Consider the following 27,391-nt stretch of genomic DNA (forward strand, 5'->3'; position numbering starts at 1 on the left):
CAAACTCCTTGAAGGCTTGGATTATATATAAAGTTTTCTTGTATGGTTTCGTATATTCCCTTATCAATAGGTACACACTTTCTAAAATCATATAAATATGCATTTTTGTGAGGCTTAAAAATACACACTTTCTAAAATCATATAAATATGCATTTTTGTGAGGCTTAAAAAAATTATGTAGTTTAAAAAGTGAAAATCTCAGTCAGCATAATATGAACTAAAGATTAAAATACTGTGTCATCACAGTTTGTAAAAATATATGTACTATTTCGATTACATTTTACAATTGAGATTAATGATTACATTTTAAAACAATGTGATGATTTGGTGATGAAATGATTTTCCTTTTAAAGAAAACTATCCATCCTATATGGAAATAAGTACATATCATTTTAAATAACAGCTACAGATTTGCATCAAATTGCATTAATAGATTAATATATCTCATATTCTGGTAACATTATATTCCATTATTCTTCAAGTCCATGTATAATGTAATATATCAAGCTCATAAAACGAGGGAAGAAATAAACAATGCTCTATTAGTTTGGTGCAACCAAAGACAAAGGCAATGTGAGATGAGTTCCTGTTCTGTGAAATGAAAAACAAATCAGTTGACCATAACAATATGAGTATCCAAAAAGTTTGATACAAGGAAAAAAAATGAAAACAAGATCAACTATCTTGAGATTATGTTCAGTATCAATCTTGCCTGAGCTTCATTACTGCTGGAACTCCAAAGACATAACGTGCCAAAATATTTGGTGATTCCCCACCTTATTTTTTATTTTATTTTAAAAATAAAAAATCTCCCAAGTCATAATAACCTCAGAAAATTTTCACTAGCTGATGTTGATCACAACATCTATGCTGGTAGATTTCAGAAAAGGCAAGACTGAATATTTTTATTGCTATAGAGAATTAGCTCAACTGCCATCAGTCAAGATCAAGGATAAACTCCCACAAGTTCAAACATAATTAAGTCATGCTGCTTGTGTTTCAAGACAGGATGCACATTTGCTTGTATACAAAGGAGTGATGTGCGTTTATTTGGTGTACCACTTTGCAATAATATTAATAATGTTTTAATAATCATTGACTCCCTCATAATGATCTAGTGAACCCAACATGCTGTAGAGTATTGAATGATCTTCAGAAGTCAATTTTAAAGCTTCGCAATTGCATATGGATGCATGTTTGATCTTGGAGGCAACTTTAGGTCTTCCCAATCTTCAGCATCTATCTTGGAGAAGTAACGATCAACATCATCATCACTTATTAGTTCCAGTCTGGAGGGCTCCCACTGAAAATATGTGAAAAGATGAGCACAAGAATGAAAGAAGCTCTCAATATCTAAGTTAAGGATTATCCATGATCAAATGAATATAACGCACCTTAGGATTTCTATCCTTGTCAATGAATATGGCTCTATATCCCTGCAATAAAAGTGTCAGTCTTGTAATGCAGTAAAAGGGATGGCTGAAAGATGGCATATTCTACCTCAACAACATCCTTGCTAAATTCTCCCCTCAACAAATGGCAAGCCATCCTATACTCACGGACAAGGCAACAACTAATATCTTGCAGCCTCCCTTCTCTTATCTGGAACAGAAAAAGGAAACTAATGTGAACAATCTGCAGATACTCAAGAACTCTCCAAAGAAAATGTTGGCCAAATCAAGGGATTAGGACTTTGTAGAAAGAGATTCAAGATGTGGTTGTTGAGCCAGACATCATCATATTTTTATTTGAAGAACTTGCATCACAGCAATACTAGTCTAGTATCAAATTTAAAAATCCAAAATAAATATTCATAATCCAAGCACAAAATCCAAATGATCTTTCTGAAGCAGCTGTTAAAAAAAATAATTGAGTCCCAGGGGTCACCAATTTTCACATGTTAGCCAAGTTAGCTTCAATTTTCACCAGTTAGCCAGCTGTTAAGAAAGGAAACTTTTTTTTGTTCATAATTCAAAGGTTTTAATTCAACTGAATTCCTCAGGGATAGCCACAAAGCCAACAGAGGTGAATATGAAAAGGTTGAGTCAGGAAAAGAGTGGACATATATTGTGGTCTACCAATGTCATTATTATGGTACCATCTCATAAGACTGCAAAATCTTTCCATTATGCACAAAAATTCAACAGCAGTGCACATAAGTACCCACAGTTCCCAGGATTATGTTGAAAAGAAGCCTGCTATCCTTATTGGCTTAATGATAGCATAAAAGAACTGCATTAAAACCTTATCCTTCAGGGTCAATAATATGCATTAGCCTCCCCAATATCCAACCAAGCTAAGAATCTTTCCTTAATTATCAACCAGAGATATGACGTTTACCGTCTTTCTTCCTACATGACCAATTTCTGATCAACCTGAAGAAAGAATGGTACAGAAGTTCAGGTAACAAAGTATAATTGTATCACAAGGTAGCGATTGACTTACTGATCTCAAGGAAATTTTAAGACTTGTAGGGGATGCTTTCTTCAGCGTTTGAATGGTTGAAGAGATCCAGTCATCCTTCTTGTCCAAAGCCTCACTTTCCTATTAAAAATTCATGCAAAGTTCTTACACAGTATTTAGCAACTTATATATCAGAATTTTACCAAGTAATTTCAACACAGAAAAAAAGAGAACACATCAAACGACCATCCATCTCCCAAACTTACAAGAGTAGATATGATTTCTTCAATTGTCCTTCGAGAGAAACAGTGATTAATAATCTTCATCCTACATGCATAAAATTGCAGAAAGTAAAACTGGTGCACCGTTGAGAAAGAGGTCATGAAAATCCAAAGACTACAGGTTTGTTTTAATTGAACAATATTTTCCTAGAGACAATGGAAACTTTCGAATGCTATCATCAGCTTAAGCTTCTAATGGTGATATAAAGTAGAGGAAAAATAGTCTAACAACAACAGGAAGAAAAATAAAATGAGAGCAAAAGAAAAATAAAGAGCATAGACGATGACTTCTGTGATATGCCATCAAAATTATGCTATTAATAAGTTCAAACAATCACCTCTAGGCACTGGAACTGTGTTTAGAAGGTAAGCTTCCAATAAATCCGCAAGAAAACAAACGTCATAATAGCGATACTAAATGAACTCACTTGTGATAAGGACTTTCTTCTTTCAATTTTGGCATGTTGGAGAAGCAACTTATGATAGCAGATATAGCATCTGGATTACTCGTATTGACTTTAACTAGTGCTTGTTCTAAAAGTGGCAATTTCTGTGAACAGAAGGAAGAGACAAAGGATTCAAATTAGACCAGAGACAGGAGGAAATACAACTCAGGAAAGGCCTTCTACTCCACCAAATGTAAATTATAGCTCAAAAGTCTACTAGTGGCTAAATGAAGATTCCACAAATCCATCTAACAACCATTTCAAGCATGGCTGACAAAATCCATATTCCAACAAGCATGTTTAGCTTGGAACTGCAGGGAAAGGTAATTTAGAAATCACAGATAATTTTTCTCCAAGTACTTTGAATTCTAAAATTTGTTGGTACCCAATTACCATTAAAAAAAAAAGGTCAATGTGCACATTGTATTCTTCATGATACATCTATAAAGATCTATTAATTAATTTAATTACTATTTAGGAAAAGAAACAGCAGAAGATAAATTATTACAGGCATGGAACTACTGAACTTGCTGCTGCCGCAACCAAATTAAGTAGAACATTTTGCAGATAACAGCATAGTCAACTGGAAGTTTAACATCGAGCACATAGGCACATACCTTATCTAGAATACATTGGCTAAAGTGCAACTCAAAATTAAGAATCATGGTCTCAATTAGATCAGATGAAATATCTTAAGAGAACATAACTAAAAAGATTTATAAGACCCGTATAGCAGATGGCAGATAAGATTACCGTCTCAAAACCATAAGCCTGACATCTTCAGATAGACAACAGATTGGCAAATTAGTTCTTACATGTAAAGGGGGCAACATCAGTGTTGACGTTATGGTAACATACTGACCAGTTTACACATAATAGTAACAGAAACCTAATTGATTTCCTACAGATGCAATTGTAAATGGGCATAACATGCTGAAGATTGAGGTAGTATACATCCGATGATACAAAGTGGGTTGCAAGACCACAAGCAAGCATTTCAGCTCCATCCAACCTAGAACCAGTAAGACCAGCATATTCCCCTATCAAAGAGTATAAGAAATTAGCAAATGGAAAACAAGACATAATATTTGTATGTACAAATTCTCTAGGTATCATTGACAACGTTGGAAATGGTCTTCCGCAATAATAGCAACATAATCAGAATAAATAAATTCAGGGAAGAAAAGGAAGGATCATATTTCTATATAAAATCAGTATAATTCATTCAAACATGTCAGCAGTTTTATTAAAAACCCCAATTTTCAAATATCCTTGTAGAGAAGATTCTATACAAGTTTTCAAAGGATATTTTACATTTGTAATGATTTAGAGAAATCACCCTGAAAAGTGGAAAACTAAGGATGATTTCTATAATAACTATAACTTCAAAATTCAACATAACTGTGAAAACTAAGGCTCACATCCTGCTAACAGTCCAAATGTATCTGTAAGGAAAAAGTTTTATAGACACTTCAATGTGAAAAGGATTGACCTTGGTTTGTGTAATGAGTGCAAAATTAATTTTAAATGGGGAAACATGATCAATGAATGGAAAATGGTGAAAAGTAGATAAAAATGTCCAAAGCTCGAATATAAGAGAAAATGCATCAGAAGGCACATAATTGCTGCTGCTTTAATCCATGGGGCATGTGCAGCAAGCTTTTGAACACCTTCAATAGGAACAAAGGACCTATCTTCTGCTTTTAAATCTTTTTACTAATTTTGATTTTAATGATATCGTGGACGAAGCAGCAGTAATATGCAAAGTAGCTGAGCTAACATTTCTCTTAAGATATCCTCAACTAGTGGAGCTCGAGGAACCAGGTAGTGACTTAAATTTCAAACAATAGATAACTCCACAGTGAAACATGAGTGTATTACAGCAATAGCAGTAATTTTCTTTATAAATATGAACAATATAATATGGCTAGTAAAATTACCAAAGAAACCTGGGAGTCTTGATAAAAAATAAGAGGCACCTACATCAGGAAAGTGTCCCAAATCTGTTTCAGGCATGGCAAATACCTACAGAGAAACATACATAAAAAATACATTGGACATGAAGTTTCTGGCATCCGATTACACATAGCAACCGCCAACCAGTATGAATAAGGTACATTTTGCAAGAAAGTCAAAAGGGGAGGTGCACATGCACCGTTCAAGAAGAAAACGCGTATTTTACACGTTTCAAAAGTTGTTGCCTCCTTTAGCAACTTTTGACAAAAAAACACGTATTATACACGAAAACGCGTATTTTACGCATTTCCATGCCTCTTTGCCCTCATTTAGATCATCCCACAAATCCAAAAGAGTAAGAACACAAAGAGAGTTATACACCAAGATAAATATTGTAGTCTTGAGTGTCCTCTTTAGTGAGTTATTCCTTTTACAAGAGAGAAGTGTTTATTGTTGTTTTCTCCCTGTATTTGAGAGCAGTGTACTCTCATATTATCATAGTAAAATCCTTCTACCCTGTGGTTTTTCCCCTCTATCTATTTGAAGGGTTTTCACATAAAATTCTCATGTCCAATTTATTTTCATTATTTGTTATCATATCAAACTTTAGTTGTGGTGCTTCCTCCCCCTAACACATATTACTGCCTAAGAAAAATAAACCCTCATTGCAAATCCAAGGTACAAACTAAAGTTCATGAAGATTTACAGTTTGTACGGTTTTCCTCTAACTTTGCTCTAGTTACGCTAGAGCCTTTTTTAATGAAGAAAGCTAAAAAAATAACTATAAAGGCTCTGAGACATAGTGTAACAACCCAAAAAGAATCCTAACGTAGACCAAATCAGGAAGTCCAAGAAGAAAGATAGAAAAAATCCTTAGAATTGTGAACCACGAGCATCATCGACGAACCGCAGAAGGAGCTACAGATAGTAGGTGGTGCTCGTAGTTCACTACCAGACTTAGGAAAATTTGGCTAATCTCTCAACTTTCCTACAGATGGCTTCTACCGCCGTAGGAGTTCTTAGGGACCATAGGTGGGGCCCATAGGAGAAGTTCAGAGACTCGAAACTGCAAGTGTGCAAAATGAAGGGCTTCTACAGCCCATAGAAAGGTCTACAGACCGTGTCCCATAGACCAAAGTCCTGATACCCACCCTTAGATCCTTTTTTCACGAGGAGGGCCTATGACCCGTAGAAGGGTCTGTAGACCTAACACCTCAGTGACCCCTGTACTTCAGTGACCTTCCTATGGTCAGTCTTCTACGGTCCGTAGAAGGTTCTATAGTTCGTAGGTCGACCCGTAACTAGTCTAGTCAGCTTTTAATGAAGGGTATTTCTATCCCTTCCCACCCTTTTCTCAGTTCAAGCCTTGACGTTTTGGGACCAAGAACCTTAATAGTACCATTCGACACTTTCCTCCTCATAATCACTCTCAAGACTTAGAGCAAGATTTCAAGAGGAGAAAATCTAGGGTTTCAAGTGTTGGGAAAACGTGGACTAGCACAAAAAATATATATGGTCAAAATAGTAGAAATAAAATGGAAAAAATAACGACACTAAGAATTTTACGTGGAATCCAAATAAGGGAAAAAATCACGGGCCAAAAGGAGCAACTGATATCACTATAGTAAAGAATTTTACATTGGATAGTACTGAGTACAATACTCAAAAAATGACTACCACACACTCAAAAGGAATAACACTTTGTTGATCTTCCACCTTACTAAAAATATCGCTCACACTATTTTTCTTCACATACCATTTTCTTATAGTCTATAGAATCCTCACAACTCTCTAAATATTTTTCTCTTTGTGAATTGGTGTGTTAAATGAGGAGCTGAAGAGCTCCTTTTTATAGGAGAAAAATTGCTCAAACTTCAACATTGGCTGCGTTTATTTTTTGACAATTGTTGGCTGCACTTGAAAAAGTGTAGCAACCATTGTTGACTACAATTTGCTGCAATTGAAAAAATTGTAGCAACCAATGTTGACAATTGCATGGGGTGGACCCCACAAATCTGGCTATGAGGGCAAGACGTTTTATCATCACGAGAAACTCCCCAATAAAGTAAAGTTATCTTATTGTAAATGTTTTACTTCTATTGCATATTTTATTGTACAACTTTAATGGTTTTATTTCATGTTTATGTCTACTTCAGTTGAGTTTTGACCAGATCAGTTATCTATTTTATTCAGCCAAATTACATACCGTACATTCCATTTACTGACATTATTCGGCGCTGCATCTTTTCATGATGCAGATACAAGTGTCCAGAATCATCAACAGGCGTTTCGTTGAGATCACTCACCCATCAGCTTTAGTGAAACCTCCTTGCTTTCGGAGGACTCTTTTCATTTATTATGCTCATGTCAGTATTAGTACACATTAGCATTTTGAGGTAGCCGGAGGACTTGTTCCGACACTGACCACCAATTTAGTAGAGGTTTCACGGACACAATTAGAGTGTCAATTTAACATTTCCTTTTAGATGTTTTGAAAACACTTTCAGTACTTATATGGATTATTTTCAGACATTAATTGTTGCAAATTTTCTTTAGATGCTTTACATGCTCATCTATTTAAGCTTCCGCAAGTCGTATTGAATTATTTGTTCTATAGTTAGCCAAGTCAAGGGTTCGCTTGGGACCATCAATGATCTTCGAGTGCCGATCACGTCTAGGGTATAGGCTCGGGGTGTGACACACAGTACAAAAAGTTCTTCTGGATAGGAATCCTTCAATTCCAAACTGCAAGATTTCCAAGAGCTATTTTGCTATAGCTAATCCACAAGAACATTTGTTTATTGGTTTACTCCCTAAAAGAGAAGATATAAATAGACAAATTTGAAGAAAATCACAAAGAATGTGGCAAAGATCAAATACAAAAGGGTAAACAAGACAACGAGATTAATCTACTACTCAAGTAGAGGCAATACCGATTTTTCTGTTGCAACTCGAAATCTACCGTGTATAGAAGCACCAGCTCCGCCTCCCATGACAATTCCATTAAGGATGGAAACCTTCAATGGGCAGTCCAAACAAGATTAAGGAAAATCTCAAAGAAAGTTACATCACAGAACTAAAATTAGACATAATTTAATTTAACCTGTGTTTTGCTATACGTTGCCATCACATAGTTCAAGGTGTACTGCTTTTGGAGAAAATTAGCACCGATTTTCCAGTTACCTGATAAGCATGAGTAAATAAATATGTCCAAGAAGATATCAAAACTTGTGTGGATAATGGCTACCTCTCTAGCCTTCCCTATTTGAATACCAAAGGCTTTTGTTTGAAGCAAAGGTTTGAATCTGTGACATGCGCTTAACCCACACGACATGTGTTGTGCACTTAGCACTAGACTGAAGTCTTGGGAGCCATTTGTAGTGATATTTTAAAGTTCTCTTTGATTTTGGGATACTTGTTAAAGAAAGGGCACTTCATGTCATGTGATGGCTTCTTGCTGAAGTCTTGTGTCCAAGTCTCCATGACACATTGAAACTTGTCTTATGATTAGCCTTCTTATTGGCCTATAAATAGGCATTTCATCCTTGATGAAAATCACCAGAAAAATACAGCCAATTCGCTCTCCTTTCTCTCTTTCTCCTCATGTTCTTCTTCTTGTCTTTTGCCTTATATTTATTTAATGGTTTATTTTATCTTTTATTTCACTAATTTAACTTGTTGGTATTAATTAGTTTTGTTGATTCATGTATCTCTAATTTATTAGAGAAGGTTGGTTTAATCCTGAAAAAATATTTCTTTTGCCAAAATTTTTGCATATCTAATTTCCTGCTCAAATATATTCTTCTATGTTGAGTGTATTTATACTGGGTTGTGAAGATGAGAGTATGGATATGCCATTTATTGCAACATTACAATACTATTGAAACGTCTCATTATAGAGGAGTTAGGAAGACTCAAAAGTATTCCATTAGCACATAAGATGGAAAACGTATTTTAATTAACTATGCATTTATTTTTTAGTTTAATTAGCTACTAAATATAGTAGTAGCCTTTCTCAATTCCTTGATCAAGTAGTAAAAGAGTACACAATTAAGAAAATGAAGAGACTCCACACCATTATGATAGTGATTAACTTTTAGAGTACTATTTATTATAAATACCTTCATTTTTTAATTTATTTATTAAAATGGAAGCTTACATTTTGTACACAAACATTATATAGGAATAGTCTTTCACTTAAGGGTTAGAAGGTCCATCAACTTTTGACGGACGTTTTAGTAATTCAACTTTTGATTTGGAGTCTTCCCACTATATATATATACGGAAAAAGGCCTAAAATATCTTCGAACTATTGAAAATGGTACAAAAATGTCTCTCATCCATCTATTGGACCTAAAATGCCCTTGACATCGACCTTTAGGTCCAAAATGACCTTTTTTGTACCATTTTCAATAGTTTGAAGGCATTTTAGGCCCTTTTAACAGAATTTTAATTAAATAATTTGAATAATTTTTTTAAACACGTGGTGGTCATCTATTGGATACAATTTAATTATTTAAAATTAATTATAAATCAAAATTTATTTAACAAAATTTTAATTAAATAATTTTAAAAAAAATTTAGACATATGGCGGTCATCTATTGGATACAATTTAATTATTTAAAATTAATTATAAATTAAAATTTATTTAACAGAATTATAATTAAATAATTTTTCTAAACACGTGGCGGTCATCTATTGGTTACAGTTTAATTATTTAAAATTAATTATAAATTAAAATTTATGTAACAGAATTTTAATTAAGTAATTTGAATAATTTTTTTAAACGCGTGGTGGCCATCTATTGGTTACAATTTAATTATTTAAAATTAATAATAAATTAAAATTTATTTAACAAAATTTTAATCACGGAAAAGGGCCTAAAATGCCCTCGAACTATTGGAAATAAAAGTGCCCATCATCCATCTATTGGGCCTAAAATACCCTTTTTCGTTAAAGAAAAGGTAATTTTTGGATCTAAAAGTGGATGTAAAGGGCATTGTAGGCCCAATAGATGGATGAAGGGCATTTTTGTACCATTTTCAATAGTTCGAGAGCATTTTGGTTCCTTTTCCGATATATATATATATATTATATAGTATTTCACTTGAGGGTAAGAAGGTGCATCAATTTTTGATGGTCGTTTTAGTAATTCAACTTTTAACTTGGAGTCTTCCCACTTTTAGAATATGTATGATAATGATATGATATGATACGATGATGATGATATGATTTATGGATTGATTTACAGTGGTACATTTTCTCCACTACGATTGCATATGTGAGACACTTCCTATCAGTGCCACCATGAAACATTGGGCTTCTTATTAGTGCCATCATGAAACATTGCCCTCCTTATTAGTTTAACATCAAGAATGTATTTTCTATGACGAGATGAAAGAGGAGGCTTATATATATAGAACAAATTTTTCACCGCTTTCCGATCTAGTGTGTCAATGTTGTCAGTTTCACTATGGTTTAAAACAACCTTTATTTTGTAGTTCATCAGTTTGCATTAGCTTGTTGTGAGTTGCATTATTTTGTTTTCCATCAACACTTTACGTGAAGTCAATCTATCTATCTTGCTATACATGTGGATGACCTTTTTTATCACTGGTGACTGACAATCCAAGAGGAATGAGTGTTCAAGTTGTTATGAATGCAAATGAACTACCAGAGTGTGTTGTTGTGCCCAATAGGTTCATGTTCTAATTCCACAAAAGGGTAAATGATATCCAAACAGAGACGGTGATAGCCACTTTAGGCACCAGTGGGTGACCTTTTATATATACTCGGTTCCAAACTAATTTGGACGATTTTAAATACTTTTTTGTTTATAGGTTGCTCGGTCTGGTTTGGTTGCAGCCATCCAAAAGAAGAAACATGCTCTAGTTCTCCTGGAAGAAGTTAGTATTATTGACATTAGAATCTATAGCTGAGTCGGTTTAGCGGTCAATGGTACTTTTCACCTGCAATATTTACTTTCGGATCTATATATAAGTGAGTCAATTGGTTTGACGATCAGTGTGTCTTATCTAAAACTTGATTGATCATCAAATCAATTAACTCAACAATAGATCCAAACGCCAAATTATTTCCAAGGGGGTTACCATAACAAATCCAAGCCATTATAGCAGATTGTTTGGTGAGTTGAATTATCTGATCATGACTGTTCAAATATTTCATTATTGTTGAGTCTATTAGTTTTGCACAATCGTTATGATAGTCATTCAGATGCAGTAGTGCCCATCCTTCAATATATCAACAGTAATTCAGGTTATGAATTCTTATACAACACAAAATGTACGTTGGTATGGGTTTCCAACCGATATATTGCCTATATCCCCTCGACTATTCCACTGGGTACCTGCTATCTGCCTATTACACTGAGTAATTGCTACCTCCCACCAACATAGGCACGTACTCGGTAACTCTGTCCTCCAATGCTTAGACAGATGAGAAGAAATCATCTACTATTTTTTGCCTCCCCTTTGGACTTGAACCCGAGACCTCATTATTTTCCTCTCACTTCACTAACCACTGCTGTCACATCCTTGAGTGCACGTTAACTGTTACTATATATTGATTGGTAAAAACCTAATCTCCCGGGTAAGTGAGAAACAAGATGGGAGTTGTCAGGTTAAGAGAATAACTAGTACAAAGATATGGACTTGGATAACATCTGAGCTTATGAGGTTGAAAGAAATTACTGTTGGGTTTTGGTCTTTTTCCCTTCCTATGTGGATAAATAAAAGTCAAATTTGGACTAGCCCACTCTTGCCCATAAGCCCAATTCTTATGGTGCATATGTAAGATTTGAAAGTTTTATTTTCAGCACACACACAACACACAAGAGAAAGTGCAGCAGCCAAAAAGAGAAGTGAGAAAATAGGGCAGATTTTCACATCGATTTTTCAGCCTGGGAGTCAATCTTCAAATCGCGATTCCCGCTTCGTTTCTAGTCCGATTGAGCTGAATTTTGGACAGATTATTCCTCTCAACTTAATCTTTGATTGGGAATTGACAGAGGTGGATTTGGAGCCCTTTAGCTCCAGATTTTTGGTCGTGAATAGTAATTGCATTTTTGGTGATTTTACTCCTTTCTTCTCTAGTTCTTTGGTGTTATCTTGTAGTTGTTGTTGCTCATTGTTTGGCACTTTTTTGGTGTCCATTTTGGAGAACATTTGTAACTCTTGTTGATTATAGTGAAGCTTTGGCCTTGTGGTTTTTACTCTTCACACCGAAGAGGTTTTCCACGTAAATTTGGTGTCTCATATTATTGATTTATTCTTGCTTTGACTTGTTTGGTTTGGTTGATATACTTGCTGCCCAAATATTATTTATGCTTGAATTGATTTGCCTCCTCTTGATTCAAATAGAAGGGAAAGTTCAGATTTGGGTTGTCTTCCACTATTGCCCTGTCGTGCACCTTTGTTTGTGCTAGCTTTTCCCAACAATTACTTGAGGAGTTAAACTTCATATCACATGGATCCAATTTTAAATACAATCTATAGATTGTGTTTGACAAGATACTACCAATTTAGCCAATACTTACCAGGATTCTGAAAAAAAATTGAAACATCACCACCAGCACAAAAAGCCCTTCTGTGTCCCTGGAAAATATTGATACAAGAAAACTAGCAACAAGAAAAGCACTATATACAGGGGCATTATTAGAACTTTGAAGCATACAATCAGAGCTTGTGACTAAAACCCTAAACCATAAAACTGTATACACTACTAAAATCACTGTTTTCCCATTGAAGTTCCCCACTGAAAAATGCTCAGTGGTTATTCCAACAAGATATTTGATTAAATCGACGAGAAAAGAAAAAATTGAAGTTTTTTCATGGAAAAATTAGGAAGCTTTCCAATAATTCAGTGAAAATCTGTTTTTCACCATACATTTTCCCAGTGAACTGATTCAGTGCTATAACACATATTTACCATTGATTCATAGTGGGAAAAACCTTTGTTTATAGCTGTGAAAAAAGTAAGATACATAGTCTTATAGGTAATAACAACTATTTAATACAATTTCTAACGGACTCTCTTGATTTTATTTCAACAAAATCGAAAGCGGATTGTTCCAATTGCCAAGAAACATAAGCCTAATGTATGCCGAGGATAAAACCAAAAACTAGATTAGTCAGAACCAGTGATATACCAAAGTGAGGTAGCTGATTGGCCAGCTTTATCCTTACTCGCCAAAGCTATGAGGAGAAGAACTTTCTTCCCAATGTCAAAAGACAAGACGGGGAATTAACAAGCTGAAGTTCTTCAATAAGAAATAAGATTTGAATAAGGCAACTCAAAATCAATGCAACTCTGACTGCATGTAGTGTCAAAATATTTTTGTAGGCAAAATCCACCATCAGGTTACCAAGTTCCCCTCATGTTAAACTATGACAGAAAACTTAATTATCACAGAAGATCCTCCTACTACTGAAAATACCTTTAATATTATCATCTTCACATTCGGATCTTCTTCACTGGCATAGAAAAGTTCCGTAAGCCGGGATATCTGGACAAACAAATAAGTTTGAGGGAACAGTTATCACTTATAACTTATAACATGTCGTCATATGTCAAATCAATTTAATTAGGAAACCAGAAATTTACTCAAATAGCCTGTGACACGAGGATTGTATGACTAAAAAGCTCACATGTTCACCAAGTAAATATAATAAGAGGGGAAAAAGCTCAAATATATCATGGAACTTTGAGAAAAGACTCATTTATGCCATCGGTTAAAAGTTTGGCTCATTTATGCCATTTTCATTTGATAAAAAATTCATTCATGCCATTGTTTGTTAACTGAAATGGCATAGATGAGCCAACTTTTAACGAATGGCATAGATGAGCCTTTTCTCAAAATTCGATGGCATATTTGAACCTTTTTCATTTTAAAAAATAATTTAGTTAATGACGTGGCCAAATCATAATTGACCACGTGTACAAAATATTTTTGCAAAACGGAAAATATTTTTAGTTTACAAATAATGCATGGATGAACCTTTTCTCAAACGGAAATGGCATAAATGAGCCAAACTTTTAACGAATGGCATAGATGGGCCTTTTCTCAAAGTTCGATGACATATTTGAGCATTTTCCATAATAAGAATAATCCATTCCATATAATTGCATGAGAATACAAAACACGAATCCAATATCAAATTAACATTCTAGCTATCATTATCATGAGCAAGCAATAGTTTCATGCTTGCTTTTCAAGTTCCACAATGATTCAATGTCATTAAGTATCCTTTTTCTTTCTTTTAATAATAGAAATATGGTTTATAGGCAAACCAAAAAGCAAAACAACATTAGACCAACTTAATGAAGATTATATAACAAAGTTGCATGTCACTATATCCTTTAAACTTGTACAATGAACAAAAAACATCCTAAGTATTTAAAATTTAGCAAGTTCCATTCTTTTGTCAAACTCTGTTAGAAAACTAACAACCCACATCATGTGCAAGTCTTGTGAGTCCAAAAGCTCCAGTCCCCCAAATTGGTCCACCCATTGTTTTCTTTTTTTTTCTACTCCCTCCATTTTAATTTATGTGTCTTGACTAGAAACAAAATTTTAAAAAGTGAAACTTTTAAATATTATGATCTTAAACTAAAGATATGTATAACATCCCAAAATGCCCTTTAATCTTGTTGTTTTGAACATGTCACGGGATGTTTAAATTAAAGAGTTGTCAAATTAGGGAAGAGGGTTATCTTTTAAACAGATTAAAAATGAAAGTAATGAAAATAAATCTAAACAAAAGGCGTTCTAAGATAAATATTTTTAAAATAATATTTTTTTATTACATTGGGGTGCAACCTAGAACAACTATCAACTAGTAGTTTGAAAAGTTCTTTCATTTAGTAATGGAAGGCATCCGCAGTCGGTTTCTAAGGGAATGATAGAAAGGCTTGAGAAGGTGGATAATCAGTCAGTGAAGACTAACGAGAGGCTGAATTCAAACACACCCAAATTCCACAAGAATTGAGCGTAGCAAGAAACCTTGGCTTCAGCTCTCGTCACCTTACTCAATCCTACCATCGGAAAAAAAAACAAGAAAATATTTTCAAGAGAACATCTTCCTTGTAAAGAACACACACTATATCTCTGCTTTGATGAGAAACTGGAAAAAATGATCATATAAGAAACCAACTCAAATTATGTAATAGCCAGACAGTTGGGCAATTTTTTTAAAAAAATACTCAACTGGCAAATTTTCCTAAATTCACAATTTCAAAAGCAATGGAGAGAGTTACGACGACATCGATAGGAATAGGCAATAGCCAGGCGGATTAATTTTAGGTTAGGAAGTAGGATTGCTTACATAGAAATCGCCGCTCGTGATGCCATTGATCGGAACCCTAGATCCGGATTTACGAGCCGGAAAATTAAACACAACATATTGAATCCTAACCCGAACCCATCTGCAGATACGGATTCGGATTCGGATTCTACTGGTGGTCAAAAGGGTCTCTTTTTGGTACTTGCTCAGTTACCCGACTACGAAACTTTTTTTACCGTTTAAAAAATACTTTTATTTTAAACTTTTTCGAATTATAGGATAAACGTTTTTTAATTTAAAATAAAGTTATCATTAGGAAAAGAATGTATTTAGACGAAAGAAAAAATATTTAAAAAATAGCATTTTTGATCCATTAAATAATAATAAAGGCATATTTGGACCAAACTATTGAAGGTAAGTGCATTTTTGGAGAGTAAATTTCTTAAATAGTCACTCATGGAAATTTGTCTTATAATATCACTTATATTTTTTTGGACCACAATATCATCCAACTATTTCTATTTTCCTCAAAATATATTCCTCTCACCTAATGGGATGTCATGTCACATTATTTTATTTTATTTAACAATATGATTAAAGTTTGTTTAATGTTTCTATAAGCAACTTCTATCACTTACCTCATTCTTGAATTTTATAAAAGGTAATTAAATTTTGAATTAAAATTAAATATATTTATTATTTATCTGTCAATATTTTAAAAAAAATTATAAGAAAATAAAATTCACAGACTAACTAGTCGCAGATAAATTTACTAAGAAAATTATAAAAAATGATAATTCGTATTGAAATTGAACTATAGGTTCTATCCTGTAAGAGTCATAATACGTAGTTTTTATTTAAAAGAGTCCTATTTTTATATATTCTTCCAACTATATCAATCTGCTCTAAGCCTCTAACTTGAATATAAAGATAAACTTTTTTTTTTCTTGGTTTAATTGTGGATGTGCAGGTACATCCCTGATCAGTCGACAACACTGGAACCACCCAACCAGCTGTTCAAGTCAGGGCTGCACCACATACAAAATGCATGTTACACATACTCTGTCCCTCAGCTTCCTTAACTACAACCCCAAGAAAGCTGGCTGCTATGGCTCCATTTATTTCCTATCATTTCACCCCCCTTAGCTGCTATTGTTGTTGCTGCATAACTCCTTGGACCTACTTGGTACGATATGACTAAAAAGGGCAAAGATGAAAAGAATTTCCTCAACTCATGCGAGATAGAAGGTTCGTATACTTGTTCTTCTCAATGTAGCTATGCCTGAGTCGTAGTATAATTGAATAGGACTAGTGTAAGTTACTTTCTTGTATTCTCATGGAAGGGGAGAGTCTCCCTCATTTATGCTTTCTTAGTCGATTTGTATCAGGAGGAGTCCTCTCATAGGTTTACTGCTTTCTAGTTATAGTTAGCCCTTTTTGTATCGGGGATGAGTTAGCCGACCTTAGTAGGTTAGCCGGCTTATGTACCAACATAGGATCGGAGGTAAGGCTTTATGTCCCCCTCCTTGTATTTTTCTGTTTTAATTTTATGTTAAGGCTTGGGGGTGATGCTCAACCCCTGACTGTGCACGAGAGGTGGGAGCCTCGTGTAGGGTCTGTTCCCCAAAAAAAAAAAAAAAAAAAAAAGATAAACTTTTTTGAATTAACATAAAATTTGAATTATTAAATTAAAACGAAAAAACATATCTGATTTATGAATCAATATATTTGTCCTTATGGACTTTTACAATATCCACGCATGCGCGGGTACAAAATGCATAGATTAATCATGCATTAAATTTATATGTCCATGTTTATATTTTATAGTAATTTATTTATTACTTTTTCCATTTTAATTTATTTTTTCTATTTTAATTTGGCACAAAATTTAAGGAAAAAAAATCTTGTGATTTTAAATCAAACATATGTCAAATATACTAAAATATCTTTTTATTTTGTATCTTAAACATGTCATGTAGAAAATTAAAATTAAAAAGTGATTAAAAATTTAAAAAAATGAACTGAAATTTTTGTTAGGACAAATAAGTTGAAACAAATGAAGTATTTGATTTTTGTCCAAGTTGGCACCAACTTTCACAAATGAAGTATATGATATATATATGTCACGTGTCTTTATTTAATTTGCTATTTTTGACAAGTCAGGCGAGTGCATTACACACACTTAATATATTTTGGTGATTATCAAAAAAGTGTCAAAATGACACATCGGAGCCTTACTTGAGGTGTCTAAAATGAACAAAGCCTAATTGAGATATTTAAGTGAAAGTTGGTGTCAACTTTAGGGAATTACCGATGGATTTCGCCTATTTATTATTAAATGATGCGTATACATATGAAAAACACTACATTAAATTTATATTAAGTGAATTTTGGGGATTGACACACCTCTTAAAAAAAACTCAAGGACATAAATTAAAAGTTACATTCCACTATTATCCTTTTGATTATTTCTAAACTATTTTACTAGAAAATGTAAAAAAATTAAGAACCTCATTAAATGAAGGACAAATATAAAAAAAAATTCCAACAATATTCTTGAACTTTGAATAATTCACTTTAATATTTTTGATTATGTGGAACTTTATTTATTTAATTAAAGATTAAATTGAAAGAACATCACTAATATCTTTTTAATCATGTAAAATTCCAATTATTTTAAACAGGAAAGTATCATGTTTGTCATACCATTCGAAAAGAAAGTGCATTCAACTGGTTTGGCCTATTTAATATGAATGTTCTAACACTTCCGGTCTCCTCCACCAAAACCTGAAAATCAAGTTAAAAAGGGGGTTTTAATGCATTTGGCCTTTCGGACTAAAATAATTCCATTTGCTAGTCAATATACACTAATTATAGATAAAATATGTATATTATCTTATCAACTATTATTTTAATAGTTTGGTGCGTGTAAAATTTTCTAATATAAAAGGAAAAAGGTTTGCATAAATGATATCCATGAAGAAATAGAAACCACATAAACCAAATATTATTTACTTCCTATTGGGAAAGCTTGCAATTTTGAGTGATGAATAATAACAAAGTGGAAGACTAAAAGTTGAGTGATGAGAGCACAATAGAATTGCACCTGATCGGTTCCACCATTGTTAGAAGAGCATTGAGCCATAATGGTTTACAGCTTCTTTGAGAATTTGAGAATGATTAACGGGAGGAAAATGAGTGAGAAGGCCATTCAAGTGTTGAATTTAAAAATAAAAAAAAAAGATACATGGTCCTGATTTGATGACTTGTTTGTTTAGCATAATATAATTACAAGTGTCAAGTGTAATTAAAAAATTAAATTAAATTTTAAAATAAAAAAGAATTTTAAAAAAATTAGAAGTTTATATTTTACAAATAAGTGCATTTATAAAGAATGGAGTATTAAATTAGGTATTTAAGATACCTATTATTTCTTGAAAATATTAATAAATAAAAATATATTTGTAATTAATATTGTAAAAGATAAATGACATGCAATATGAAATAACATGTCAATATTAATAAAAAAATAAATTGGAACAAAAAATTATAACATATATTCAAAATTCAAAAAAATAAATTAACATAATACTCATCAAACTCCAACCTAACATAAAATAAGTTTTACCATAACTTAAGTAAATCTTAACCTATAGGCGTGATTTCTACCTAAAGTAACATTCTGAAAATATTCATTACATCCTAATAACATGCTAAAATTTAACAACGTGTTCTTCTCATTATGGATAAGCCAATTGGGAAAGGAATTTGGGCTAGAAAACTTCTGAGTAGTAACTTCAAAATTTTGAGACTAGGCCAGACTTGGATAAAATCTGAGTCAAGAGAGGTGTAGGGTAATCCGGTAATGGATGGATAATTTAATTATGAATTCGATCATTTGAGTTGATAGGCAAGACATTATGGAGCATGTACGGCTTTACGGAATCGAATTCGAACAAATAGAACTTCCGTAATTGATCTTAGCGTGAAGGGTTAATTTTAGAACGTCATAATTTGAGAGTGTGTCGTGAAATGGGATTTGGGATGTGAGTTATGAGTTTCTGTCTTCATGCAACCCACCATGGCGGGATAACTGGCGCCGTGGCAGGACAGTCGCGAATTTAAGTCAAAAAAGTCCCAAAATTATTTTTATTTCTTCGATTTCGTACTTGAGAGACTAGAAGAGACCTAGGACGATTTTCCAATTGTTTCTTTGTGAAAGATAAGTTAATCATTTCTTTAACTGGTAATTTGATTCCTAGACCTTAGAATCTATGGGAATTCTCTTAGGGGAAGGATTTGGCCTGAAATTAATGGTGGAAATGTTCTAGTTAGGGGAGATGATCATGAAAGTGGCCAAGAGTCAGGATTTTGATATAATCCGGATATTGTAGGCCATTGTTCATTGATTCTGTGTATTTTTTGTTTGTTTCTTAGAACAAGAACGAGCCAAGACTTTGGATAAAGAAAAAGCTCTAGTTCTTTAGAGTTTCCAAGGCTTGTTTCGAGTTAGGTGATGATTTATTTCCCGTCTGTGTTATATGTATCTGTTAATTACAATTGATAGTTTTGCGTGCATGTATATGACTAGAAAAAGATGTAATGAACTTAATAAAATGACTATTGTGATCAATTTCATGCAATGAACCAGATACTTGATTATGCAAGTTTGTGAACTATTCATTGTTGATTGTGATTGTGGTTGTTGGATCGAGTACCACACCGGTACATATTGAATTGAGTATCATGCTGGCACATAATTGGATTGGGTACCAAACTAGTACATATTGGATTGGGTGTGAGCCAACACATAATGGATCTAGTACCACACCGGTACAAACTAACAGTCTGATTATGAGTTCCATGAGAGAATTATTGTTGACTATTGCATTTGAAATTGACATTGTGAAACTTTTTATTGGTCCTGGAATGATAATTAGTTATGTTTTCTATAGATGTTTGTCTTTACTATATTGTGGTTACTTGTGTATATTGCACTTACAGGACTGACCGCGTGATTCTACTAGTACACCATTGTTATGTATACTGATACTGCACTTGCTCTTTCTTTGTTGAGTACAGGGCATTTTCTTGCGACTGCTGACAAGCCTCAGTTAGATGACCAATGATTGCAAAATTCAAGAGTGAGTCAGCTCTTTCAGGCTACCGTGAGTTCTTCTCTTTCTTAGTCCTATTCTTTCAGACTTAGGCCTTTCAGACTTTAGTTTATATTATTGTTTTTGAGGTTACACCCCCTTACTCTTAGACTTGTTACTTAGTAGAGTTTTTGTACAATGATTTTCAGGTTCTAAGGGTTAACTTCCACATTTGTTATTGTTTGATTAACTTTCCTGAATTTATGAGAACTCAACTTATAACTTTTATTAAAACTTGTTTCCATATCTGTAAATGCATATTTCTGTGTTAGGATGCCAGTTTGGAGTATAATTTTGATTCTCCCACCAGAAGATTAGTGTGAGTGTCACTCACGGCTCGATTTGGATCGTGACAATTCAATAATGAAGTTCTATTTTAATTCAACACTAGAATAATAATGTAGTCATGCTAAATGAAAAAAATATAAAAATACGAGCAATTAGATTGAATCATTTGGGAAATGAGAAGAAAGGAAATGTAAAATGAAAAAATAAAAGTAAAAAAATTCAAAAAGTAAAAATAAAAAAGAATTTAAAACAATAAAAACAAAAACTATAGCAGTAAAAGAAATTAAAATAAAAACAATAAATAAATAAATTAAAAAGTAACTTTGTAAAATTACATCCAATTCTCTACTGGCTTGAAAATCGGAAGTGTAATTACGCCCTCTCGATTACATCCAATTTCCTTTGACTTAGTAATTACTTGATCAAACAAATATATCAATCTATTTTTAGTTTTAGTTACTTGTGTCCCTCTAAACACGAGTTGACTACTTACTACGAAATCATTTTTCAAACTCATTCGTGACGCAAATAAGATTGTGTGCAAAGCGCTCCAGTTGTAATAGTGCCAAGGGAGCCCTGAGGTGCATGGGTGATACAAGGATCATAATTTTGTGAAAGATGTGCTTTGAATTGTAGTGTCCAATTTTGACAGTGTCCTTCAATGGAAACATTGCTCTTCGAAACAAGTTATTTCAGGATTAATTATCTTGAATTAGTTATCTTGGGATAAAGTGGAATAATTTATCTCACCATGTATATGTGATAACCCATCACTACAGTATAAATGGTGGGATAAGTTATCTCAAACTTGTCAACCAAACAAGATACCAAAAGTTTAGCCCTTGACACCCCTCAAGTGTATTGGGCTCCGCCACTGATTTATCCCTTACACCAAACGATATATTCTTCATTCTCCTGTGGGGTAGAAAAGAAGGCCGATTTACCTTTGAAATAAGTATTTTCTGATTACAAGATTTTTTATTTTATTTTCTTTCTCCTTTTAGGGTGCATTATATTTGACATGATGATAAATATTTTCATGTTTTTTTAGAAAATATTTTTTAGGAAAATGAATGGTCCTGAGTTGAAGTTGGGAGGTCACAATTTGAGTTTTGGTTCAAGATCGAGGTTGAAAGTTGGATCACAAGTCTAGACCTGTTTCAGGTGGTGAGGTTTAAGGAAAATTTTGATTCTTTTTCTTACTTTATGTCTGAAAGCCGTTTATTCTTAAATTAGAGAAAAATAAGTTTATTTGAAAAATATTTTTAAAAAATATTTAATCCAACCAAACATTAAAAAATTAAAAAATATTTATTTATCTTTTAAAAAAAATTCTTTATACCAAATATAGTCTTAATAAGTCTCCATTTAGAGGTTCTTATACCTTTACATACTTTAAGAGAACTGCAATTGATGTATACTCCTGATTTATCCATGTTTTATGAAGAATAATATGAGTTGATTTATATTTAATCCGCTTTTAAATGATTGATAATCAACCCATTTAAAATGAATTGAATGAAACAAATAACCATAAATTTTACCACCCCTAATCACATAATTTAACACTACGTACTCACCCAAAATGTGTCTCTATCTCCATGAGATAGCGATAAGGTCTGCGTACATCCTACTCCCCTCATATACCACTTGTGGGATTTCACTGGGTATGTTATTGTTACTCACCCAAGATGATAATATCATTTGGTGGAGTGCCTATAGTAGGATATGCTTTGCCAAACCTGGAAGGCACCATACTGGGTTAAGCGTGGCTATTAATAGTGAGGCCACAATCCCCAGGCTTGCACCAGCCTCTACTACATTGCTTCCTCACTTATTTAAATATTAGCCAACGTGGGATTGCTTCTTCATGGAGGTAAGTTAGCAGAATTCAAACTCCTTTAGAAATCAAATGCCTCAAATAATAGCTGTTAATTAAGAAGAACAAGGCAGACATGTGTAAGGCTGGGTAATAAAACTTCACATATTTGATGCAATTATATTGCGATCTCTCTACTTTCATGGAAGTCCTTATTATCGAGCTAGTCAATTTGATATATTCATTTTTTCCGTTCTTATTTCCTTTCATTATAATTTTAGTGTTTGGAATTAACATCAATAAACAACCTCTATGTCATGTAATTACGTAATTTAGGTTCAAGACCAAACAGTTAAATCTCATCAATGTGATATAAATAACAAACGGGTAAAAATCAATTACAGCCCCCAATTTTGCTTTAAAAATTAAAAACTAGCAAAATAGTATTCCTTTCTATTCTGGGAGAAATTAATTCAAACCTTGGCTAATTGTGAAAAAATCAAATTCCTTAAGGAGACACAATTTTCTATTGGGCTTGGAATCTAGTTAATCTAACCTTTTTTTTTTCTCATTCCAGATGCTATTTTGAAGTTTGAACCCAGTAATACCAATCTTAGGAACGTAACGGAATTATTCTATTATAATGGTGGATAGAGTGAAAAGACAGTGTTGAAAGCGATCAGAATATCATTAACTTGACAAATGAGAACCATTTTGGACTCAATGTCTGCTTTGGTTCCTAAGAATTCTGTCTACATGATAAAATTCTAATCAGAACCACATATATTGTGCATGAAATCCCAATAAAAAACACCAATTCCAAAAGAACGAAATACTAAATTCATTCAAATCTAATAATTAAATTAAATGAGTTCTGATAGAATATTGAACTTGCACATATAAATTCAAAACTTGGATCCGCCTACAAATATAAAAGTCAAATGCCTCAAATAATAGCCCGAGATGGTGTTGCTTCTACATGGAAGTATGTTAGCACGAACCAAACTCCTAGAATAATAAAGCTGCCTAGTAATGGTTCACTTTATGTTACCGTAGCATTTGTTAGCAATAAATTCTGTCATTTTGGTCATGCGAATGACCTTAAAGTGATTGACTTCTTTTGCCAAAAGTTATTAGTTAGCATCACCTATTGGATGATTTAATAGTTTATCCACAGATGTATTCAAGTACTTAACTGCAACATCAACTAGGAACTGATTTTAATTTATTTATTTTTCTTCTTCGTGTTAGGATTTGGCGCTGGCCACTACACTAGTAACGCCATTTTATTTATACATTGCGGAAGATGTTGCTAAGGAGATAGTTCTTTCTAGCAAAAGGTATGGATCTGTTAGGCGAGTGTTCATTGTTGCTGTTGAAAATAATGTCGTGACGAAGGAATTTTCACAGTTGATGATTGAAAAGAATCCACCTGATGAAGTGGAAGAGATCGAGGGCTCTGACCACGTGACCATGATGTCTAAGCCCCAACAACTATTTACTACTCTTTTGAGTATTGCCAACAAGTATACCTAAGAGCTGTTAGTTAAGAAGAATAAGGGGGACAGGCTTAAGGCTGAGAATAAAACTTCAGTCAATTCACATATTTGACGCATTTATATGACGATCTCATGAGTTTTTCCATAGAAGTCATGGTTAATTTGATAATTTCAATCATTTTCTTTCTGTTATTATTTCCTTTATTGTAATTTCATCCCTCTTCTCCCTTCTATCCTTTATTACCATTTCTCTGTTATCTTTAGGCTTCCCCTTGTATAGTTAGTTTGAACATTCAATCAGAGGAATTAGTTCTCTGTTGTTGTTGAGCATTTAAGTGTTCACTACATATTCAATATAATATACGTACCGAAAAATAAAACATATTCGTTATAAAATGGCCAATATATAACACTTGGCCGTCCTAAATGACATAAAGCTAGCGCGAGCACGTCCTGCTAGTTTATGGTTCGTGTCCTAGAGCCTAGTCTTGGTGGCAATAAGATCGTGCTATTTCTATGCTATGATCAATAGAATGATCATGCTTGAGATAATCCAGACAAGTGCCATAAGTTACATATATGACATTTCAATCTTCCTTCAGGGGAATTTCAAACTTTAGAAGAGCAAACATCAATGTTTAATTGGTAAGAACAATGCATTTTAGAGAGCAACCCATGGGCTAGCCAATGGCCCGCGTAGGATTGGGTTGAGATAACATTTTGAAGACGAGTTGGTCTGAATCGGGCAAGAGCAGCCCTTTTTAAAAGCTTTTCAGTGAAGACATTTTCAGTGAAGACATTTTTAAATATCATTTCGTCTTGTATCTAATTATTTCGTGTACTAATTTACTTCCCCTGTTCCATTTTTAACTATTGCACCAGGTATTTCCATGTTCATTAAAAAGTTTGGTTTAATAATTTATTACTATAACATAAAAGTAGATTGTTTGAATAATCATTTAAATTGTGTGCCTTCTTCATAGTGAAAAATAATTATAATTTTAAATTACATATTTATAATGATGGAAATTAAACAAAATTAATAAAAATATTAATTTAGGACAAAAGTAGTATACTTGTCAATAATATATTTTAGATGTTATATTACGTTAGAATAATTACAAAGTTGAAAGGCTGTGCTCCTTATCCTAAAATAAATTAAACGGTGTCCATTTGGGAATTTGTTAGGAAGGGAATAAAAGCTGCTACGTCCTTTTGGTTATATTGCATAGGAATGGCATCACTCGAGTGACAGTTAAAAGGAAGGAAGTTGAGATCATACTCGTTGTTTTGGGAATTGGGGCCCGCATTTTGTTAACGGAATTTGTGAAGATAACAGGAAGATGAATTTTGTAAGGGAAAAGAGTCCGGCCACTCACCTTTGTGACTTAGAGATAATATAAGAAATTTTAATTATTATTCTTTCTTGGTGAATAATTGAACTTCCAGAAACGTAGCACATTCAAGATAAATATAAATGGCCCATATATGTAGTACCTAACATGGGGTTACTTCCGCATGAAAGTACGTAATTAATTAACAAATGTCAAACTCCTGGAATTATATAATTGCCTTGTAATGGTTCATACAATGTGCTCATTATTCAAAAGAAGAAGAAAAAGATACAGAGAAAAGCAAGTTTCTAACAAGTCTAGTAGTTGTAATACTTCTGTTGTCATATGTAAATGCAACCATGTCAGAGTCCAAAGCTCTCAAGCACTTCGTGCTAGTTCATGGGGCTTGCCATGGAGCCTGGTCTTGGTACAAGATTATGGCGTCGATTAAAACTTCAGGGCGTAATGTAACAGCTCTGGACTTGGGTGGTTCAGGGGTCAACCCGAAACAGGTCCTTGAAATCTCACATTATTCTGATTCCTTGAGTCCGCTAATGGAGTTCATGGTTTCTCTTCCACCAGATGAAAAAGTGATTCTTGTTGGACATAGCCTTGGCGGATTCGCCATATCTAAAGCCATGGAAAGTTTTCCTGAGAAGATTTCAGTTGCTATATTTGTCGCTGCTCTATATTTTCAAATTTAGCCATGAGATGATATTCTTTATGATAGCGCTTACACTTCTTCATGTTTGAAATTTTATACTTTACAACAGTCATCCAAGGAAGCAATATGCAAACTTGATAATCGTCTTACATTCGATAATGGACTTGCCAATCCTCCAACAACCGAAGTACTTGTCGAGTTATCTTTATCCATTGAGCCGAATTCAAGTAAGCAAAGCATAGTAAATATATAAATTGAAATAGCTGAGTACTCTTACTCTTGATAATGAGAATCACGGTGATAAACTCTTTTTTTCCTTCTTAATGTAATTAGGACTGGGCACTGGCTACTACCGTAGTAAGGCCAATTTATTTCTACAGTTTGGATGAAATATCAAAGGAGATTGTTCTTTCAAACAAAAAGTATGGATCAGTTAGGCGAGCGTACATTGTGGCAGCTGAAGATAAGGCTCTAAAGAAGGAATTTCAACAGTTAATGATTGAAAAGAATCCTCCAGATCAAGTGGAAGAGATTTCAGGATCTGATCACATGCCCATGATGTCTAAGCCCCTTCAACTTTTTACTCTTCTTATGCGTATTGCCAACAAATGACAAGCTATCTTATTAGCTTAAATAAGTTTGTGATTACATATTCATGAATAATGTATAATTGAAATAAAATTAGATTACTCTTCTTCCCACACATGAAAATGTTGAATCGATCTTTTGTTCATTGTATAAAGATTCCCTGTTGCAGTTCCCCATGGGAATCATCTAGGCAATGTTCTACATAAGCAAGTTGTTAATTTTTGGGCTTATCACTTGGCGTCGGGGATTTTGTGAAATGGTACCTTTCTAATTACATCTCCAGTACATGAGGATTGACAAAAAAATATATCTTCCAAGAAATTCCATCATATCATGTGATAGAGAAGGATCTAAGTAATACATGTTGTAATACGTTCATCAGAAAAGTCAATGTACATGTTATGTTTGGGCGTACAACTCTAGCCCCAACTTACCTTTGACTTACTGAAATGTCGAAGGAACAACATCAACCTAAATAATCATGCACTCAAGATTTTCACTCTACTCGATTTTTCAGTGAAGCTTTTTAGAAAAGATTTCAGTTGCTGTTTTTGTTACTGCAATGATGCCTGGTCCAACTCTGAATGTTTCTACCCTCACGAAAGAGTTCAAATTTCCCTTTCTTATTTTCATTCTATTTATTTTATGCAAAGAA

The 27,391-nt window shown here is 33.5% G+C and overlaps 1 protein-coding gene and 1 pseudogene across 5 annotated transcripts; one reads left to right on the forward strand and one right to left on the reverse strand.

Moving 5' to 3' along the window:
- Positions 1-885: 885 nt before the first annotated feature.
- On the reverse strand, positions 886-18,574 carry LOC129885512 (3-hydroxyisobutyryl-CoA hydrolase 1-like). Of its 5 annotated transcripts, none has more exons than XM_055959805.1 (14): positions 18,495-18,574; positions 18,095-18,175; positions 13,543-13,611; positions 12,643-12,700; positions 8,190-8,269; positions 8,020-8,103; positions 5,071-5,155; positions 4,085-4,170; positions 3,113-3,234; positions 2,670-2,730; positions 2,446-2,544; positions 1,501-1,602; positions 1,395-1,436; positions 886-1,303 (listed from the first exon to the last, which is right to left on the reverse strand). In XM_055959805.1, the coding sequence occupies exons 1-14, from the start codon at positions 18,531-18,533 to the stop codon at positions 1,166-1,168; spliced, it is 1,146 nt and encodes a 381-aa protein (XP_055815780.1). In that variant the 5' UTR covers positions 18,534-18,574; the 3' UTR covers positions 886-1,165. The 5 variants fall into 5 exon arrangements, 4 of the variants coding, with proteins under 4 accessions (XP_055815780.1, XP_055815782.1, XP_055815783.1 ...); XR_008766086.1 differs by having other exon boundaries at positions 1,209-1,303; positions 2,427-2,544; XM_055959807.1 differs by lacking the exon at positions 2,446-2,544.
- A 7,078-nt stretch (positions 18,575-25,652) lies between these two features.
- Positions 25,653-26,855, forward strand: LOC129887654 (methyl jasmonate esterase 1-like; annotated as a pseudogene).
- The last annotated feature ends 536 nt before the right edge of the window (positions 26,856-27,391 follow it).

The sequence above is a fragment of the Solanum dulcamara genome, chromosome 4 (genome assembly GCF_947179165.1).
Source record: "Solanum dulcamara chromosome 4, daSolDulc1.2, whole genome shotgun sequence".
Classification (NCBI taxonomy): Eukaryota; Viridiplantae; Streptophyta; class Magnoliopsida; order Solanales; family Solanaceae; genus Solanum; species Solanum dulcamara.

Bases quoted from the DNA above. Each gene is read 5' to 3' on its own strand.
- LOC129885512 (XM_055959805.1), bottom strand. From the start codon at position 18,533: ATGGCTCAATGCTCTTCTAACAATGGTGGAACCGATCAG. The intron at 18,176-18,494 runs GTGCAATTCTAT...CTTGATTTTCAG, and splicing joins ACAATGGTGGAACCGATCAG to GTTTTGGTGGAGGAGACCGG. The intron at 2,545-2,669 runs GTAAGTTTGGGA...AATTTTTAATAG, and splicing joins AAGAAATCATATCTACTCTT to GAAAGTGAGGCTTTGGACAA.